The sequence below is a fragment of the Panicum virgatum genome, chromosome 1K (genome assembly GCF_016808335.1).
Source record: "Panicum virgatum strain AP13 chromosome 1K, P.virgatum_v5, whole genome shotgun sequence".
Taxonomy (NCBI): domain Eukaryota; kingdom Viridiplantae; phylum Streptophyta; class Magnoliopsida; order Poales; family Poaceae; genus Panicum; species Panicum virgatum.
The window spans coordinates 29131580-29153705 of record NC_053136.1 but is presented as its reverse complement, the minus strand read 5'-3'; the positions used below and the strand labels follow the sequence as shown (position 1 = coordinate 29153705).

General features: G+C 42.3%; 1 protein-coding gene across 2 annotated transcripts; it reads left to right on the top strand.

The window, feature by feature from the left end:
* Positions 1 to 420: 420 nt before the first annotated feature.
* On the top strand, positions 421 to 19411 carry LOC120701734 (ABC transporter B family member 11-like). 2 transcript variants are annotated; one of them, XM_039985604.1, is made up of 12 exons: positions 421 to 624; positions 13099 to 13153; positions 14250 to 14425; positions 14842 to 15063; positions 15154 to 15392; positions 15496 to 16021; positions 16149 to 16422; positions 16541 to 17171; positions 17270 to 17498; positions 17580 to 17846; positions 17939 to 18202; positions 18628 to 19411. In XM_039985604.1, the coding sequence occupies exons 1-12, from the start codon at positions 451 to 453 to the stop codon at positions 19276 to 19278; spliced, it is 3708 nt and encodes a 1235-aa protein (XP_039841538.1). In that variant the 5' UTR covers positions 421 to 450; the 3' UTR covers positions 19279 to 19411. The 2 variants fall into 2 exon arrangements, with proteins under 2 accessions (XP_039841538.1, XP_039841539.1); XM_039985605.1 differs by lacking the exons at positions 421 to 624; positions 13099 to 13153; positions 14250 to 14425 and having other exon boundaries at positions 14928 to 15392; positions 16541 to 16738; positions 16835 to 17171.
* The last annotated feature ends 2715 nt before the right edge of the window (positions 19412 to 22126 follow it).

Sequence of the window (22126 nt, the reverse complement as noted above, 5' to 3'; positions counted from 1 at the left end):
TGAATTTTGTATACGAGGGCGATCTTTATATAAATCATCTTCAAACACTAAAAATTTGCCCCTACTCATAAATTATCTGTGTTCTTATTATGTCTTGTGATTTGCCATTGTTCGAGTTAGAAAAAGCGAGCAATCCGACGTTGACGTGTCTTCCACAAACGCTCTAAAACCCCTCCAGGCCAGGAGTAGCAACGAAACCAACCAATCCTCGGACCAAAAAGCCAAGACAGCGACGAGTCTACTCCGTCAGATTAGAAAACCCACCACCAAAGACGCCCACACCCATCGGCCCATGCACACGCCGTAGCGCTAGTGCCGCCGCAACAAATTAAAGCGATCGCGCCGAGGGGGCGGTTGCGCATGCACTCTAGGTCTAGGGCCACCTAGCTGCTCGGCGGATCGATGGCGGCGGGCGGCGGGGGGTCGGCGGGGGGCGCGAAGGCGGTGCCGATGCACCGGCTGTTCGCCTTCGCGGACCGGCGGGACGCGGCGATGATGGCCGTGGGCGCCGCCGCGGCCATTGCCAACGGGCTCGCGATGCCGCTGCTCACCTTCCTCATCGGCGACCTCGTCGACGCGTTCGGCGCCGCCGACCGCGCCCGCGTCGTGCACGTCGTCTCTAAGGTTTGGTCTCGTCCGGCCGTCGCGTCGCCTTCTAGTTTCTCGTTCTCCTTCCTGGATGGGTGACTAGGGTGTGGTTGGATTGTTCCTTGTGCTGCTCTGCTAGCTGTTTGATCTTGTGCTTGGATGGATGGCTTGGATGCATTTGTGACATTATTATTAATATTGATCTATAACTAGTTAACTACATTTGGCGACTCATTTTTTGTCACACGATTTATTCTTACTACTACATTCAGCAACTCATTTTTTGATTTGTTCCAACCCATTATTCTAATCAACAATGGTTTCTTCATGTGGTAGTGAACTATAACCTTAATTAGCCAAAGGACTTGCTGATCCAAATTGAGCCTCAATTCTCAATTGTAACCAGCTCTTTCTCTAACTGAAGGGGTTGAAAAAACTGTAAAAAGGAGCATCAGAGTTGTCCATTAGGAGAAAAGTGCTTTACTTGTATTCCAATGTTAACAGGATTATACCTACACTACTACAAAACAGGCCTTTGTTCCTGGCCATTTGTCCCGGCAGCCTTTGGGCCCGGGACAATAGGTGGCTTTTGTCCCGGGTCCAACGGCTAGCCGGGCCAGCGGGGGGACGGGGGCCTTTTGTCCCGGTTGGAGACACCAACCGGGACAAAATGGGAGACTTTTGTCCCGGTTGGTGGTTCCAACCGGGACAAAAGGCCCGCGTAGCCTTTTGTCCCGGTTGGAACCACCAACCGGGACAAAAGTCCCCCCTTTTGTCCCGGTTCGTGCCTCCAACCGGGACAAAAGGCCTTCCCTTATCCCCTTCCCTCTCCCCCCGCCCGAGCCATTCAGCTCACTTGTTTTCTCTGTTCTTGGCTCGGGATAGAGGAGTTCTTGCTCATTTCTTCACCACATTTGTGAAGATCTTTGATTCCCCGTCCATCCATCTGCTCTAAAGGTTTGGGGCTTGTTTTTCTCTTCTTCCTTGGCTTGTATAGCTCATTTCATACTTTAGAAATAGAGAAAATGTGTAGCTAGCTCATTTCTTGGACATTATTTTGCTAGCTAGATTGCATATATATGTAGGCGTAATTTTCTTTTAGATTTAGATGAGTATATGGATAGTAGAAATTTTTAGAATGAGTGTAGATACTTCATGTGATGTACTTGTATATATGACCATATTGTGGATAGTTGATTTTTTTATTCGTGAATGAATTAATGAAATGAGTATATTATAGAATTTTTTGTATTATGAATGGATTATTTTGACACTCTAGTGATGTATTTAATCAGGCTCACATTGAAACCATCTAGAAGCTAAAAAAATCTTTATTTCGAAACAAGTATACGTCGTTAATCTCCATCCAACGGTGATGGCACTACCTTTCAGGGATACACGATGCGCTATAAGGACGTCGCAAATCGGTTGGTCGCATCACCAGCACTTCCGATTGATAAGAAGACAGCATTTGACGCAGTCAGCATGCCGTTGTTGTACTGAGAGCATATGAACGAGCATGCTGCCTGTGCCAAGTGCTGTGCCTATTAATCGTAAATGTTGGTGCTGCGACTAGCCGATTGGTGACATCCTTGTACCGCACCGTGTCCCCCCGAAAGGCAGTGTCATCACCGCAGGGTTGAGGTTACTGACATATACATTTTCAGAAATAAAGGTTTATTTTTCTTCTAGAGGGTTTCTGGATATTGAAAAGAGTGTACTCCTGGAACTGAAGGGTGTCAAAGTAATTAGAAGTTATAGAGATTTCTTTCAATTAATTAGAGATTTCTTGAGGATTAATGATACATTTCGTCTTTTTTTATATAATTTCATTGTTATTTGCAAGAGTTATTAATCTGATCATTGTAATTGTAATAGTAAATAATTTTTGCTTTGTAATGGTAAGAATTTATAATTTTGTGGAAAATAAAGGTATTTTTCAGTAAAATATGGCTTCAACAGCTGGAGGGAGTGGCGCCGGTGGGGGTGATCGTTGTCCTTCTGGAGAGAAGGGCACAACTCGAGTAGGTCGTCGGTCCAAAAAACCTAGTGCTTTTCATAGGGCAGCGCTCCGTTATTTGGAAAAAGAATATAGAGAATGCATGGCAAGGGGCGAGGAACCTCCGTTTGATCTTGAGGATTTATTGCGGCGTTACGGTTCGTCACCACCAAACTCGGAGGTTTCAGCTCCGCCATCTTATTCTGCGCCAGCAAGAAATCCGTTAGAACATTCTGCGTTCCAACGCAAGGACGGTTGAAAACCTATGTGTTGTTGACCGAATTTTTAAATTTCATGTATAGTACTCCTTTGTTAAGTTCTGTAATGGATTAAGTACCCCTTTTAATTAATCAAGATGTATGATAGATATTGCATATCTTTTAATTATTCATGTTATGTTACATTTAGTTTAATTTAGGTTTGATATATTTTATTTATTCGATACGTGTAAAGAATTCAAATCGATTTATTTAAAATGCAGATGGACCGGCAATGGATGTACAATGCTGACCGACGTTCGAAAGAATTCATTGATGGCCTGCATTATTTTTTGTCTGTGGCTGAGGCAAACAAGCAGAATGGTTTTATGTGCTGCCCGTGTGTTCATTGCAACAATAACAAGGATTACTCATCTTCAAGAATCCTACACAGCCACATTTTCGCAAATGGTTTCATGAAAAAGTATGTTTGTTGGACGAAGCACGGAGAACAGGGGGTTACCATGGAAGACAATGAAGAAGAAGATTTTGACGACCACTTTCCCGGGAATGCTGGAATCGGTGCATTCGATGACGATATTCCCATGGAAGAGCCCGAAGTAGATGTAGCAGAAAATGATCCCAGCGACGATCTGGGGCAAGCATTGCACAATGTGCAGGCAGACTGTGAGAGTGAAACAGAGAGGTTGAAGTTCCAGAAGTTGTTAGAGGACCACCATAAGTTGTTGTACCCAGATTGTCAAAATGGATTTAAGAAACTTGGCACCACCTTGGAGTTGCTGCAATGGAAGGCGACAAATGGTGTATCCGACAAGGGATTTGGTGAATTACTCAAACTTGTTAAAAAAATGCTTCCTAAGGACAATGAATTGCCTGCCACAACGTATGAAGCCAAACAACTTGTTTGCCCTTTGGGACTGGAAGTGCAAAAGATACATGCATGCCCCAACGACTGCATCCTCTACCGAGGCGAGTACGAGAATTTGGATGCATGTCCCGTATGCAGTGCATTGCGTTACAAGATTAGAAAAGATGATCCTGGAGATGTCGAGGGAGAGCCTCCCCGGAAGAGAGTTCCTGCGAAGGTCATGTGGTATTTGCCTATAATACCACGTTTGAAGCGTCTGTTTAGAAATAAAGATAATGCTAAGTTGATGCGATGGCACAAAGAGGAACGCAAGAAAGACTCGATGTTGAGACACCCCGCTGATGGGTCGCAGTGGAGAAAAATAGATAGAACGTACCCTAAATTTGATTTGGATGCGAGAAACATAAGGTTCGGTTTGAGTACGGATGGCATGAATCCTTTTGGTGAGATGAGCAGTGGTCATAGCACTTGGCCTGTGACTCTTTGTCTGTACAATCTTCCACCATGGCTCTGCATGAAACGAAAGTTCATCATGATGCCAGTGCTTATCCCGGGTCCAAAGCAGCCCGGAAATGACATTGATGTGTACCTAAGACCATTGGTCGAAGAACTCTTATTGCTCTGGGGCGATGAAGGTGTACGGATGTGGGATGAATACAAACAGGAAAACTTCAACCTACGAGCATTGCTGTTCGTAACGATCAATGACTGGCCTGCTCTTAGTAACTTGTCAGGACATTCGAACAAGGGATACAAAGCATGCACACACTGTTTAGATGATACCGATAATATATGGTTGACTCACTGTAAGAAGGTTGTATACATGGGTCATCGTCGGTTTCTTCCCATCAGGCATGCGGTACGAAAGAAGGGCAAGCATTTCAAAGGCCAAGCGGACCACCGAACAAAACCGATGCACCGTAGTGGTAAAGACGTCTTCAACATGGTAAAAGATCTAGAAGTTGTTTTTGGAAAGGGATCTGGTAGCCAACCTGTTCCGAACGAAAATGGAATGGCGCCCATGTGGAAGAAGAAATCTATATTTTGGGAGCTACCATATTGGGAAGTCTTAGATGTTCGTCATGCAATTGATGTGATGCACCTCACGAAGAATTTTTGCGTCAACCTGATAGCATTCTTGGGAGTGTACGGAAAGACAAAAGATACAGTAGAAGCACGTCAAGAATTGCAACGTATGGAAGAACGAGATGCCTTACATCCACAACAGCGAGATAATGGACGACAATACTTAAGTCCTGCCAGCTATACTCTTAGTAAGGAAGAGAAAGAAACCATGTTTGACTGCTTGAGCAGTATAAAGGTTCCATCTGGATACTCATCCAATATAAAAGGAATCTTAAATTTGGCAGAGAAGAAATTTACAAATCTCAAGTCCCATGACTGCCATGTGCTTATGACCGAACTTCTTCCGGTTGTGCTGCGGGGGATTCTGCCTGATAACGTCCGGTTAACCATCGTGAAGATATGTGCCTTCCTCAACGCAGTTTCTCAGAAGATAATTGACCCGGAGAATTTGATAAAGCTGCAAAACGATGTGGTGCAATGTCTTGTTGGCTTTGAGCTGATATTTCCACCATCTTTCTTCAACATCATGACACATCTTCTAGTGCACCTTGTCAAAGAGATTGATATTCTCGGACCAGTATTTCTACACAACATGTTCCCATTCGAAAGGTTCATGGGGGTACTCAAGAAATGTGTTCGTAATAGAGCTCGTCCAGAAGGGAGCATCGCCAGTGCGTACGGAACTGAGGAGGTCATTGACTTTTGTGTTGACTTTATTGATGACCTTAAACTGATTGGAGTCCCTGAATCGCGATATGAGGGGAGACTATCTGGAAAGGGTACATTAGGAAAGAAATCTTATGTCTGCACAGATGATTTCTCATTCAAGAAAGCGCATTATACGGTTCTTCAACAATCATCCTTGGTTGACCCATATATCGAGGAACACAAGAAAATTCTGCTCTCCAATTTCCCGGAAAAGTCTGAGGCATGGATTACACGTGAGCACATGAACACTTTCTGTAGCTGGTTGCGGAAGCATCTAATGCATAACATGGATATAAGTGAACAACTGTTCTTATTGGCTAGGGGACCATCTTGGAATATCTTAACATACCAAGGGTACGAGATAAATGGAAACACATTTTATACGATAGCCCAAGATAAAAAGAGTACCAACCAAAACAGCGGTGTTCGTATGGATGCCACGGACAATAATGGAAAAAAAGACACATATTACGGCTACATTGAAGAGATATGGGAGCTGGATTACGGTCCCAATTTCAAGGTGCCTCTATTTCGTTGCCAATGGGTTAAGCTATCTGGAGGAGGGGTAACAAAAGATGAGTATGGGATGACAATAGTTGATCTCAACAATCTTGGGTATAGAGACGAGCCATTTGTCCTAGCCCAGGATGTCGCTCAGGTTTTCTACATTAAGGACATGTCCAGCAAGCCAAAGAAGGGGATCAACAAGCAAAAGGATGAGCCTAAGCGACACATAGTTCTATCAGGAAAGAGAAACATCGTTGGAGTGGAGGACAAGACAGACTTTTCAGAAGAATATAATAATTTTGTTGCCATTCCAGCTTTCGAAGTAAATGCTGATCCATGCATCCTGCTAGCCAATGATGATGCTCCATACTTGCGCCGTGATCATAATCAAGGGACATTTGTGAAGAGAAAGTCTGTTACCGCTAATCCTTCATGTACTTGAATCATTTTATATTATTGTATAAAAACATAATCGCAATTCGAATACTTTTATTATATATGTACTGTACAATTATATTTTATGTGTTCTTTATATTATTTTATATATTTTTCACTTAATTACTAGACTCAATTATAATTTTCATTCAATAATGGATTACTCAACTAATTTTATTTATTTCATGAAATTACATTCACATTAACACACTATACTCTTTCACTAACACACACAATCTCACTAACACACACTATCTCTCAAACTCACACACACTACTCATTAATATCATGAAATTGCTTAATTTTATCTAAAATTCACTTTTTAAACGTTAATATCGTGATAGAATCCACTTTCTATCGAAAAGCAACAGTTTGAAAAAAAATTTCACCTAATATATTTTTGCATGGTCAAAATAACAAATATGATTTCAAAAAAGTTAGATATTTCATTGACCCAATCACTTGAATGAAAATTAATTATTTTTGTTGCGTGTATCAAGTTTATATAGAGATAATAAGAAATTTTGTTCCATAATTTTTGGAATCATAATTTTATTATCTGAATTAACATATGAAAGCCAATTTTAAATGAGAAGTAAAAAAGAAACAAAAACAAACATAACATTAGGCGGGAACGAGGGAAAACGGGCCCCTTTTGTCCCGGGTGGTAGATCCACCCGGGACTAAAGGTGGGCCGCGGGCTGGGAATTTTCCCGGCCCGCCCAAAAACCCCTTTTGTCCCGGGTGAAGCCACCACCCGGGACAAAAGGTCCTTTTGTCCCGGGTGGTGGCTTCACCCGGGACAAAAGGCCCCCCCCCCCCATATATTTCCTTCCTCCTTCGCCCTTCTCCTAACACTTGGTTTCTCATCTCTGCGCCCGTCCTGCTCCCCCCACCGCGCGAGCCGATCGAGCACCGCCGCCATCGACGTCGCCGCCGCCCAGAGCCCCGACCTCACGCCGCCGCCCAGAGCCACCGCCGCCGCCGTCCTGCTCCCCCCCACCGCGCGAGCCGAGCACCGCCGCCATCGACGTCGCCGCCGCCCAGAGCCCGCCCCGACCTCACGCCGCCGCCCAGAGCCCGCCCCGACCTCACGCCGCCGCCAAGGTGCTCAAATTTAGTGCAAAGAAGTAGTAAAACTTTTGCATCGTTAAGGGAGTTAGAGGTTCAATTTCGGCACCTCATATTTTTGTACAACAATATTCTTATGCAAAAATTTTATTGTGATTTGAGCAAGATATTAAATTCGTGACGATTTCTACTTTCATTTTGTGATGTTTTCAGATGTTTGCCACAGAAACTGGGCCCAAACTAGAGTCCATATGGATTATTTGCAAATATATAATGAAAATTTATAAATTGTCATAGATCATGTCTATTTATGGCAGTTTTCGTAAATTTCACCAAAAATCTATCATACATTTAAGGATTTCTTGTAGCAGTAGAAATGAGTTATTTTTTGATTCGCTCCTTAAAAAAAAGGGGTGTTCCTACAAATTATTTTTGTAGTAGTGATAAAAGGGTACACTAATAAGTCTTTAGATAGATGAAGTTTGAACAGGGGTGAAAAGACATATACTTAGGGTTCCACAAATTACTACAGAATATCAACAACGGTATTATGTAAAAAAATGAATAAATTAAAAGAGAGAAACAGTAAAGATATCAGCAGAAGCAGTGATTTGACGACTAAAGTACTAATTAACCCAGTAACGGAGACTAAAGAAATACAATTATTTTGTTGCAATTGGGTTCTCCAACGGAGAGTTAAAGAAGATGATTCATTATGTCGATTCACAAAGCAAATAGCCTTCTCTCAATCTTGAGGGGAATTTCAAAATAGCATCCGTACGAGATCAATACAAACACAGGTACATCATAAACTGGCCCAGCTTAGCTGGCACATGCATGACTCTTCAACAAACGCGCACACATGCAAACAATTCTCCGTTACTTAGTCAAATGCTCGCAAATATGTGGATTATTTAGATAATTTTTTAAGGGTTTTATTTGTATTCATATTTTAGTTACGATGGACCCGCGACACACAGACGCGGAAGACGAACAGTTCTTGTTGAATATGATTGGCGAAGGTCAAGGAGATGTCGCTGAACAAGCTGATGATGGCAGCAATACCGACATATATTTGAATATGTCCGGTGATGGAATTGAGGCACCATCTATTCAGGATGACGCTGCTGCTGAACAAAGTGCTAATGTACATATCACAACTATAATTATTTGTAGTGACAATCATATTTTCATCTGAATCTATATGAATACTATGAATGTTTTTTTATAGCCGTCTGGATCATCGTCGCAGCAGAAAAAGACGAAGCGAGGCCCAACAAAAAAACTGGAAGGGCGGTTCATTATAACGGAAGTTGGTCCAGATGGCGAACCGATCGCTCCAGAAGCTGCCGCCAAAAAATTCATAAGACAATCCGGATGTATTGTCAGGGACCACATCCCGATCAGCTTCAAGCTCTGGAAAGCTTCCAATCCAAGCGAGGAACGGGATGCGGTACCCGAAAGAGAAAAAGAATGGTGCTGGCGGGAGCTTAAGAAAAACTTCACGGTTCCAGCTGAATCCGAAGAGATATGCAAGCGCTGGACCCTGAGTAAGATGGCCGAACAACTGCGATCATTCAAGAAAATTTTGACGAAGAAATATATCAAGACCGGGACCACACCCGTATTTACCGGCGAGCTCGAAAAGCTCAGGGGTCACTGGGATGCATTTGTGGAATACAAGTCTTCAGAGCTTGGGCTTCAAAAGGTGCAGAAGGCCAAAGACAACGCCTCGAAGAAAGTGTACCATCACACTCTAGGCCAAGGAGGCTACAAGCTTGCAGTACCCAAATGGGAGAAGATGGAGCAGGATCTGCTTGACAGAGGCATCCGACCTGCGACCATGAACTGGCCTGAAAGGTCAAGGACCTGGTTTTATGGTCACGGGGGAAGCTTGGACCCAATGACTGGTGACTGCATCTATGGGCCAAACATCCAGCGAGCAGCCCAGAGACTACAGGAGGCCATACAAGCAGCGGCCGAGGGAACATTCCAGCCAGATAGAGAGAGGGACGAGCTGACTTACGCCCTTGGGAATCCAGAGCATCCGGGCCGCACAAGAGGCAAAGGCGTGGTTCCGTGGAAGTATGGGTTCAGGGATTACATTGATTCATATAGAAGCCGGCAAAGAAGAAAGAATGATGAGCGGGAGCACCTGCGAAGGCTAGAGGAACGGCTCATGTCACACGATCAAAGACTGGAGGAAGAGGTACAACGCCAAGTGGCCGTAGCAATGAGCCAGCAACAGCAAGCGCAAACGTTGCCTCCAGAGCCTAGTGTCGCAGCCGATCACCTGTCTCAGCGGAAAAGTAGCTGCGCTTCCACAGACGTCGCCGCTGCCGAGCCCACGGGGATCCAGGCCGCAGTTGAAGCGTCGGCCCCGCAGCGATTTCCAGTGGATGAGATCACCCACCGGACACCTTGTGACCTGCAGACTGCCGTTAAGAACTTAATGTTCACTGTTGCGTACGGTACCGCCATGCCAACCGAACCAGGCGACGTGTACCACGGGCAGCAAATTCCGCCTAGATACACAAGAGTTGGCGTGGAGCAGGTGTGCCAGGGTTGGGAGACGCTCGAGCTTGATATTCCTGGAGGCGATGGGGAGAGGACACTAGCAGAAGCCATTCATGGCTACATCCTATGGGATAAGCGCTACATTGTCCTAAAGTCGGATGATCAAACACCAAGACCGGCATCTCAGCATGCCTCTCCAAGACCGGCATCTCCGCAAAACTCCCCAAGGGCAGCACTGTCTCGGCAAGGTTCACCGGCACATTCTCCATCACCATCATCTCATGCGCCGATGAACACTCAAGCGTCACCGTCGCCTCCATGGTCACCCCCTCCGCCGCCGGCAAAGAAGCAGAAACGGCCGCCGGCAAAGAAGGTAGCTGCACCGGCTAGGGAGCCTCCAAAGAAGAAGGAAAAGAAGAAGAAAACCAAGGAGGCTCCTATTAAACCCTGGGACATGAGCCTTGAAGAATGCGATCGGATAACTCAAGAAAGAGTTAAAGAGCACTTCAAGCCGAAGCCGAAGCCGGAGCCCGAGAAAGTGATAAATCCGATAGATTTGAAATTTTTTAAGGGAATGTGCGAAGCAAATAAGAGAAAATTCATTCCGAGAGACCCCCCTTCAGACTACGAACGCACAATTATCAAAACTACTGAGAAAAAGAAGAGACAATCAAAGTCGTCGTCGTCCGACGTTCCACAGCTCGGAGCCCAAAAGAAACAATCAATAGAGCCTCTCGTAGTGGGACAGACGACGCAAGAACAAGACTTTGTTACATTTCTGAAAGAATCAAACCTGACGGCCGCTCAGATTGCAGGGGGAGAAGATATTCCAAAGGCCGATGTGGTCGTCAAATGGACGTTTGAGATCGGCAAAACTCTTGTACCCCCCGAAGTAGTGTCTGTGCTTCCAACGCAAATGTATAAGCTGCACCAGCACTACATGCGTGCGATGGCCGATTGCATCTTCATGCAGGGCGCAAAGATTAAAGATGATGATTTCTTACGGGGGGAGGCCATTCTATGGATAAACTGGGAAGAAATTTACCAACTATTCCATCAGGAGGCCCTCGACATCTCTATGGTCGCCTTGTGGGTTCTGTAAGTATTTTACTCTCCTTACGTATTGTTTTGCATGATCTCAACATACTGATCTCTTGATTTATTCGGTATCATGTAGAATGGAGATACATACTTGCAGAAGAAAGGGATACTCTCACCTCGGCTTCATCGACCCAATTACTTGTAATTGGAGGCTTCTACGCGACAATACCGATGAGATATTCCAAATGTTGTTCAAGTACATAAGCGTTTATCACAACAAACAAATGATATTGTTTCCTTACAACTTTGCGTGAGTGATTCCTTCCGTCTAACTCTTTCTATTCTGTAATCGAATTGTTTAAACCTTAACTACCAAGAACTGCCTCCGTATAATCTTGCAGTGAACACTGGATCCTAATTGTCATAATTCCCGAGAAGAGCCTACTCGTGGTTATGGACTCATTGAGGAGACCTCCAGAACAATACGAAAATCTTCTTAACATGATGAAAAAGTAAATCTACCACTACTCCGTCGGTGACTGATAATTTGAATCACTTTGTTACTTGACTATAATTGTTCTAATCATGCACAGGGTTTGGAAAGAATTCGCTAAAAATCATCCAGGCAAATTTGACAAGGAATTGAAGATCAAGACAGATTTTCCGGTACGCGCTTGGATGATTCGTTGCACGATTCATTAGTTTTATTATATATTCATGTAAATACCTGATAATTTCTTCTCTCTTAAAGTGTATGAGGCAGAAACCAGGCACTGTATTGTGCGCATACTATGTATGCGAGAACATCCATGGTCTGGTAGGTCCTCCAAAGGGCTGGACAGATTGGGAGGAGGAAGTAAGTAAAAAAACTTGTTAATATTTGAACTCGTATTTTAATTAGTCGAAATTAATTATCCCCTTTTTCCATAGGTCGGGGAGATGCGCGATAAACTCATACCGGAGGAAAAGGTTATGGCGATTCAAGAACAATTCTCCGGATTTATTGTTGAGCAAGTCCTCGATCCAAAAGGCGAATTCTACTATGATGGAATATCTAATATTGACAATCACAGTAAATATGACAATATACGCGTATATATGTAATTAAGAACGAATATAACTATGTAAATATATATGTGTGTCTATGTATTAAATTTCTATTTATGAGTATGTATGTATGTATTAAATTTCCAAAAGGCAAATTCTACTATGTAATTAAGAACGAATATACCTATGCAAATATGATGGAGTATGTATGTATTATATATATAAGCACTCCAATAATATATATGTGTATATATATATATTTATATAATATTGGTCCTAGACATTTTCATATGTAAAGGAATTCACATGTATAGATATGTGTATACATATATATATAAGTGAATTAATTTATATATGAAAACTATCTAGGACAAATATTATATAAGTAACTATATATATATGTATATATTAGTGGAGATCATACACACTGAATTCCAATACATAAGTTTAATTGAAATGCAAAAGTATAATTGAAATAGAAAAAGAATCGAGAAAAGAAAAACATGAAAAAAAAAAGAGACCTTTTGTCCCGGTTGGTAACACCAACCGGGACAAAAGGGTGCGCCAGCCACGTGGGCGCTGGCTGCACCTTTTGTCCCGGTTGGTGTTACCAACCGGGACAAAAGGTCCTCTTTTGTCCCGGTTGCCACAACCGGGACAAAAGGGCACCCCCTTTTGTCCCGGACAGGCGTTCCCGGTTGGGAAACCGGGACAACAGCGGTTTCCCAACCGGGACAAATCAACGTTTTTGTAGTAGTGCTAGTGGGGTATTTCATATTTATGTCCTTCCATCCAAGAATATGATTGTCTATATAATGTATAGTATTACTATATGACTTGTCTTGGTAGTATGGCACTTTGTATATGCTTTGTTAGATGATTGTGAACTGTCTTATTTTTAGAGGACTTTTTATTTTTCAGAAAAATTAAAGGATTGATTACAGTCAGTTGGCATATTTTTATCCATGCATGTTGCCAGCAATATTTTCATCTTCCTAACTTTCCTTTTCCAGGTCGCAGTCCGATTTGTATATGTAGCAATAGCTTCTGGAGTGGCCTCCTTTCTTCGTGAGTACCAAGAACATGACAATTTACAAGTAGTTTGCATGCATTATTAGCTATTTTTTTCCAGCCACAGCTACTTGCTTCGTATCAATGCTACCCTACTTTTAAAATATCACCATTCAGGTTCAGGTGGTTTCATGCAAACAATAAATCCTACATGTATATACTGGATATATTGTCCATATATGCAACTTTGTTCCTGGAGCCAGCCCCCAGGCCGGCGACCGGGGTTCGATCCCCCGCGTTGGCACCGGGGAGGCCCTCTGTTACCTCTCCTAGTGAAAAAAATATATGCAACTTTGTTTCCTGCTGATTGACAAAATAGTAAACCCCTACGGCCCCGCACCCCCCAAAAAAAACTAAAATCTAAAAAGGAAGTTGAGGAACTGCATGTCATGTTGCTAGAAATGTAGCAATTCTGTTAGCATGCAACACAGCCACTGTTTGTGACATTTCATTACTAATTTTTTGTCTACACTCTAAATTCCACTCCACATCCAAAATAATTTACCCATTTATGCTGCTTCATAACACGAATGCCTAGAAATTTCTGCTGTTCAGGGTAAACCAACAAAATAAACCACTAGCAGTTTCCCTAGCCTTGTCTAGTTTAATCCTTTACAAAGTTATAAACATTTTGATACTGCCTGTAAAAAGATTTGTATTTTATTGTGTCAAAACTATGTGTTGTTCTATCTTCCAATGGAAATTTTTATGATTGATTATAATCCTGTACTGTGAGATACCAAAAAATTCATTAAACAAAAACCTTCCATGAATGAATTGCCCCCATATAGCAAAGGATTTAGTGGACGAAGCAACATTTGATGATATCTCCTTGCAGCTGTGGTGGTACATCCCCACAAGTATATCCGTAATTCCGTATAATTAAACCCATACTCACCAGGCCGCAACCACATGCATGCCAATATAGTACAGCGTGTGTGTATATATATATTAACATTAATTATCTTTCTAATCTCTTTTTTGAGAAAATTAAGAAACTGCAGCCATCTTTTTATACTCATTATAATACAATTTCTATATTCAAATTTATTTTAATTTATGTGATACTATCTATGTAACATTTTTCTTTCAGAGGTGTCATGCTGGATGGTGACCGGAGAAAGGCAGGCTGCACGTATCCGAGGGTTGTACCTTGAGACTATACTAAGGCAAGATATTTCTTTCTTTGATGTGGAGACATCTACTGGAGAAATTATTGAAAGGATGTCTAGTGACACAGTGTTGATCCAAGAAGCAAGTGGAGAAAAGGTGTTTTGAATTCTGCTCATGTGGATCTGATCTATGTTTTCTCTTTATATTCTGCTGTATCAACTAGAGACTCTATTCTATTGTAGTATTTTAATACAATGGATTTGTTTATATGTCATACCTGTACTAACCTAGTTTTTTAGTTTCTCATTGAATTTACTACTCTAAGAGCCTCTAGTTTGGTCAAGTATATTGTTTAAAAATATTCATAAGGGCATGGATCATGCCAAGATCATTTACCATCTGATAAATATTCATGAATTGGAACACTATTTACATTCTTTTCCATAATAGGCAGTTTCTATTAAATGAAATAATGGATTGGAGTCCGAAGTTATAGCATGCATAAAACTGCAATTCAGAATTTTATGTCTAACACAATTTTTTCTTACTTGGATCACTTATGATTTATGAAGGTTGGGAAGTTTCTCCAGCTGATATCAACATTTCTAGGTGGATTCATAATCGCATTTGCAAGAGGCTGGCTTCTGTCCCTTGTCATGTTGTCAAGTATCCCTCTAGTTGTTATTTCTGCAGGAGCCATGTCACTTGTCATATCAAAGCTCTCAAATCGTTCTCAGATGGCCTATGCTGAAGCTGGGAAAGTGGTTGAACAGACAATCGGATCAATCAGAACTGTAACATCTATCACACAAGCTACTCTGCTCTTCTAATTGATCAAGGCTGCACTTTCAGATAATACTCATTTTGCTTTGTGACACTTTCAGGTGGTATCTTTCAATGGTGAGAAGAGAGCAATGGATAGATACAATGAGTTTTTAAAAACATCGTACAGGTCAACAGTTCAGCAGGGAATTGCTATGGGACTAGGAATTGGTTCCCTTTTGCTTATTGTTTTCTGCAGCTACGCGTTGGCTGTATGGTATGGTGCAAGGCTAATTATTGAAAAGGGGTACACTGGGGGATATATCATCAATGTGATAATGGCCATCATGACTGGTGCAATGTCAGTATCTTTGAATGTCAATGATAATTTCAAAATATAAAAGAAATCATACCTGTACTACTGGCTTCGGATTTCTCACCATGGATTTTCCTAATTTTTGCAGGGCTCTTGGAAATTCTTCTTCATGCTTAAGTGCTTTTGTATCAGGACGGGTCGCGGCTTACAAGATGTTTGAAACAATCTACCGAACACCTGAAATTGTTGCGCATGATAAGAGTGGCCTTGTATTGGAGAACTTCATGGGTAATGTTGAGCTTAGAGATGTCCATTTCAGTTACCCTACAAGGCCAGAGCAGTCAATTTTCAGTGGCTTCTCTATCACCATTAGGACTGGCACAACAATGGCATTAGTTGGGGAGAGTGGAAGTGGAAAGTCTACTGTAATTAGCTTGGTAGAAAGGTTCTACGATCCACAATCAGGTGAAGTTCTCCTAGATGGTGTCAATTTGAAGCTACTAAAACTTAGCTGGATAAGACAGAAAATAGGGCTTGTCAGCCAAGAGCCAATTCTTTTCACGACGACAATAAGGGAAAACATCAGGTATGGAAAGAAAGGTGCATCTGAGGAAGAAATCAGGAGTGCTACTATGCTTGCCAATGCCACAAAGTTCATTGACAAGTTACCAAATGTATGCTCGATTTTCCCTGCTGTTCTTTTTTTTTTTGGTCCTAGATTCTGTGACCTTGTATATTCCCAGTTTGTTACACCAGTATTTGAGGTAATGATGATAACTGACTAGTATCACCTGTTCTCAGGGACTAGATACAATGGTTGGTGAGCATGGCACTCAGCTTTCTGGTGGACAGAAACAAAGAATTGCAATTGCAAGAGCAATTTTGAAGGACCCTAAGATACTACTTCTTGATGAAGCTACAAGTGCACTTGATGCTGAGTCTGAGCATGTAGTTCAGGAGGCACTTAATAATATCATGGTGAACAGAACCACCATAATTGTAGCGCATCGCTTGAGCACTGTGAAAAATGCTGACACAATATCAGTGCTACACCGTGGACAGCTTGTGGAACAGGGTAATATGGAATTTATCACTTTCATTATGCAACAATCACACAAAATGCTTTGTAAATTTGACTTAACATTCTCATATTGATCATTCATTGGAATAACAAATCAATGTTTTCCCAACAGGATCACCTGCTGAGCTGATTAAGAATCCCAATGGAGCATACTCTCAACTAATACGGCTTCAGGAGGTCAACGCTAAAAGAAATGGGGCTTATGCTGACAGCTCCAACAGGACACGGACAGCATCTTATACTGCAAATAACTATATCAGTGACCAGAGTAGCAGAAAGCAATCCATTGAGAGATCCATGAGTATAAATTCACCACCGGATGGAAGCAGAAGGAATTCAAACACATTCTCAGCAAATGAACATGAGAAAATTGGTGACGATGATGCGAAATTGGGGAAGAAAGTCCTCAGACGACTACTCCACCTCCACAAGCCCGAAACTAAAATTCTTGTATTAGGATGCACTGCAGCTGCCGCCAATGGTGCTATACTTCCTGTGTTTGGCCTCATGATTTCAACTGCCATCAGAACATTTTACGAACCGCCACACAAACTACAAAAAGATTCAGTGTTCTGGGCAGAGATGTATGTGACACTGGGTGTGCTCTCCATCCTTATCATGCCGGTTCAATTCTCTATGTTCTACATGGCAGGTGGAAAGCTTATTGAGCGCATACGTGCATTATCATTTACTCAGGTTGTTTACCAGGAAATAGGATGGTTTGATGACCCTCTGAATAGCAGGTATTTATTCTGCTTTCTCATTGAATGAATGCATCACTCCTGCAGAATTCCATTATCTTTGGGCATCCTAACTTTTCAGTATCTCTTGTGTTTCTCAGCGGTGCAATAGGCTCTAGGCTATCCACAGATGCAGCATCTATCAGAGGCATTGCAGGAGATGTCCTTTCATTGATAGTGCAAAACATAAGCACAGCTATTGTTGGCATCGTGATAGCAATGGTTGCAAACTGGAAGCTAGCATGCATAGTTGTATGCTTTGTTCCATGTGTATTTGCACAAAGCTTTGCTCAAGCAAGGTTCATGAGGGGTTTTAGTGCTGATGCCAAGGTATATGGTCTAACCGTTCTTTTCATGGCAATCGTATCTTTTTGTACCTTGTCTTCTGAAAACTTGTGATGTTGCCTGCAGAAAAGTTATGAACAAGCAAGCACGATTGCTAGTGATGCCATTGGTAATATCAGAACTGTGGCTTCCTTCTGTATTGAAGAGAGGATAGTCGAAAACTACCGAAAGAAATGTGAAGGTCCAGTGAAGCAAGGACTTCGACAAGGGGTTATAAGTGGTGCCGGCTATGGATTCTCGTTTGCTATGCTGTTCTGCTTTTATGCTATATCTTTTTATGTTGGAGCTCTCTTTATACACAATGGGACAGCAGACGTTGGGCAAGTCTTCAAGGTGAAAAACTCAAAAATACTTCTAGACCATATCTGTTTCTGTTGTCTGCTATTTATTTTATTCATTATATCTACTGTTTCATGAACATGCAGGTCTTCTTTGCCCTAACCATGATGGCTGTAGGGGTTTCGCAGTCGAGTTCCATGGCTCGTGATTTTAGCAAAGTGGAAGATGCAGCGGTTTCCATTTTTGAGCTTATTGATCGGAAATCCATGATTGATGCAAGCTCTGAAGAGGGAACGACACTTGATACAGTGCAGGGTTATATAGAGTTGCAGCACGTTACCTTCAAGTACCCAGCTCGGAATGACGTGCAGATCTTCAGAGACTTGTGCTTGAGAATCCCGTCTGGCAAGGTTAGTACTGTTTATACTTGATAAGCATTCTATTATCAGTGCGGCTTCTCTCTTGATTATTAGAATCAAATTTGTCCTTGCTAAATGTTGGTTTGTCTTGATAGAGCTTCAGAAAAAATATCACTATCAAACAACTTAGGTCAAGCAGATTTAAGCTAGAACTGAAGTCAACATAAATAGTGCTGACGTATCCTTAAAATAAACTGAAACAATGGCACAGTTTTTATGTTGATGCAGCTAACTAAATAGAATATACAAATTGAAATTGAAACTGAGCAAATGTACAAGCTAAATTAGAGTGAAGAGCAAACATTTTCTTGATGTTAAAACCTGGACAAATATAGCAGTTATTCCTGCAGATCTCAATGTCTCATGAACTCGTGATTGCTGAAATGATGATGTGATAACCTTGATCACTGCCGCAGACTGTTGCGCTTGTCGGAGAAAGCGGAAGTGGGAAATCGACAGTGATCTCGCTGGTAGAGAGGTTCTATGACCCTGACTCTGGCGTGATCCTTCTAGACGGCAAGAATCTGAAGAGCCTCAAGCTCAGCTGGCTGAGGCAGCAGCTGGGGCTAGTTGGGCAAGAACCCGTCCTCTTCAACGACACGATTAGGGCGAACATCGCTTACGGCAAGGAGGGGGAGGTCTCCGAGGAGGAGATCTTCGCCGCAGCGGAGGCGGCCAACGCTCACAGGTTTATCTCCTCCCTCTCCAGCGGTTACGGCACCAGCGTCGGCGAGCGCGGCGTGCAGCTCTCTGGCGGGCAGAAGCAGCGGATTGCCATCGCGAGGGCGATCCTGAGGGACCCCAAGGTGCTGCTTCTGGATGAGGCGACCAGCGCGCTGGATGCCGAGTCGGAGCATACCGTGCAGGAGGCGCTGGACAGGGTGATGGTGGGCAGGACGACCGTGGTTGTGGCGCACCGGCTGTCAACCATAACCGGAGCGGACAAGATCGCCGTCATCAAGAATGGCGTCGTCGCTGAGGAGGGCCGGCACGAGCAGCTGCTGCGTGCTTTCCCCGGTGGGGCGTATGCGTCTCTTGTTGCGCTGCAGTCTAGCAGAAGTTCGTGACTCACTACTGGCTCTTGCTTCCTTAGTAACATGCATGTTAGAGTTTAACAAAGAGCATAAGCGATATGATGTTACGTTACTGGCTTCAGTAGCTTGTCGGCGTTACAAAAGAAGCTTCCACTGTTTGCTCAAAGGTGAAGTATGTTCATGTACAGGAAGAAACTGACCTTTATATGTATTTGGATCATGTATGTATACCCTACAATTTGCACGGGTTACTAATTAAGTAGCCTTCGCTCCTGAGAAGTGATTAATATTAATACAGGCTGTTATGTGGCAGTCAATTAACACTTGGTTCCAGTCCTAGGACATTTATAAGTTTCAGTTGACAATTTAAATTTGCATTGTCAAAAAGGAATCATCTAAATTTCCAACACTAGAAAATCTTATTTCCTATTTTACATCATCGCTATTATGCACCTAGATGTAACTGTCACTCTATGAACAGCAGTAAACGGGTGTCAATAATCTCGCATAATAGTTATTGCTGAAAATTTATCCCATAACTAGTTAGGTGTGTAGGTAGAACCTATGAATCACCGATACTCCAAAATGGGTGCCGTACCCGTATCCGATACGGCCCGATATGGCGATACGCCGCGATACGGCCCGATACGCGCATCGAGAAGTATCAAGAAATTATGATTTAAAAATAAAAGATTTAATTCCCGATACGCCATCCGATACTCTCCAATACTCCGTCCGATACTTTTGGGCCAATATACCTTATTCGAAAGAGCACTAGGAGCCCATCAATATAGGCCCATCCTGGTTGAACTAATAGTTTAGCTATTCCTAGTTGAACTTGAACATTTGCTACACTATGTTAATCCTTTGGAAACGTAATATTTATTATCTATTTGGTTCTCTAGAATTATTTGGTAATTTACGTTTTTAGAAATATATATACTTGCCGTATCGGCGTATCCTTGTTTTTTTGAAATCGCTATATCGCCGTACCCATACCCGTATCGGCGTATCGCGTATCAGTGATACTTAGGGTAGACCTAGGGATATGAGTTCCTATATACTATTAGTTAATTTTTATTAGAAAAGCACTTATCACAATTAATAAATTTTTGGAAAGGATTAAGTATTTATTGATATTTCTTAAATTAAGGCATTTAAATAAGTACCTAACGTTTATTATTTCCTTAGGGTTTGATAATTTTAATGCATAAAGAAAAATAAAAGAAACATCATAAAATTGGTTTCACTTTTTTTATATATTTCTACAAATTTTGGCATATTCAATACATTCAAATGCATTTAAACTAGTTTCTAATAAACTTAAATTAATTTTTTCTTCATAAACCACCTAAAATTTTCTCACACTCGCCCTTATCCTACCCTCTCGTTCTGACTCACGAGCTCGATGCATCGAGCCTAGTACTATTGCCTTTACATTGTGTGAATGTGCAAGCCGGTCGTCTATCTCGCCGTCGAAGACTATGGTTCTGTTTGATAGAGCTGTAGCTGTAGAGAAAACTGATGTGGACGGTAAGCTATGAGCTGTGGAAAAACTTAAAGCTGTTTTTGACGCTCAAATTTTGCAAAGATAATTTTGGAAAGATGAGGCCGATAGAGAATCCTAGGAAAGACTGATAGTCCATTCGGTGCAAGTTGATCTGGTCAAAGTTGACGTTGGAGCGGTCAAAAGATGACATCAGCGAGGAAATCTAGGACTCCGATTCTTTTTGAAAGCTTTTGTAAATATGGTAGATTTTGTTATTTTCTTTCGGAACAAGTTTGTTTAAGTCGTGACATGTTAGGAGTTTTAGCATCAGGATATAATAGTAGAATTTAGGGTTTTGTAAAAGATAATCATCAATTTAATACACATCTTTCGGCTTCACGCCAAAACACTAGGTGGAGTAAGTAGTTTCAATGAATTCTTCAGCGAATAAGGCTGCATCGTCTCAATCTCCGGTTTGTTCACAAGCATCGTCTATCAGATTTTCTAATCTTTAATTACAGACGCATCGCTGTAATTTCTTTAAGTTTATCTACAAAGTTATCCAAGGCTACATTTAATTTAATCAAGTTCACCGGTTATCGATTTCTGTTAACTGCTTGTAAGACTGTCTCGGTTAGGTCCAACCTTTTATGGGTTTTTGTTAGATTTCACAAGTTATCATACGTTGACCATAGATCTATCAGCTGCTATCTGACCCGTTTCCTTGCAGAATCTTAATATCGGATAGGTTTTGTGATCTTCATTTATGATTAAATTGATTAAATCCTGCACCTTGCATGTTGTAGCCAATCTTATCGGCTGGTTCGCTTAGTTTGGTTTTATCATCTCAGACTATTTGTGTTAGGTCTGATCTTGGAGTGGTATGATTAAATTAATCTTACCAGTTCAGTTACCTGCCGCCAACGCAGGACATTGTGGTGGAGGATGTGGTACTTGGCGACCTACCACAGAGGCGTGAGGTGAGGCCTACCATACGCTTCTCTCCGGCAGACTACGACAGGCCTAGGGCACCCGCGTCCGCACGGAAGCCGAAGAGGGTAGAGCAGACCGTCAAGGCCGCGGTAGGGGTCAGGATAGGCGATTGATGTTGAATGGGCTCCTACAATGCTACCTCATGTATTATCTTAGGGTACTATGACTTCCACCATGTCAGCGACTATGTACTATGATGACTAGGCCGGTGCCAGGCTTTGCTCGATGCGACTAAATGACGCAATGATAGTACAACAAGTAGGCCGGTGCAGGGCTATCGTCGCTAGGCTATGCCACTGCAGTGCGACTACGCCTCCTAGGCCGATGCAGGGCCATCATCGGTAGACTATGCCACTACAATGCCACTATGCCTCATAGGCGGGTGCAGTGTTGCGTATA

What these genes read in the sequence shown, in the direction of transcription:
- LOC120701734 (XM_039985604.1), top strand. Translation starts at nt 451, where the DNA reads ATGCACCGGCTGTTCGCCTTCGCGGACCGGCGGGACGCGGCGATGATG. An exon ending in TGGAGTGGCCTCCTTTCTTC is followed by an intron (nt 13,154 to 14,249) that starts GTGAGTACCAAG and finishes TTTTTCTTTCAG; the next exon opens with AGGTGTCATGCTGGATGGTG. An exon ending in TCATTGACAAGTTACCAAAT is followed by an intron (nt 16,022 to 16,148) that starts GTATGCTCGATT and finishes ACCTGTTCTCAG; the next exon opens with GGACTAGATACAATGGTTGG.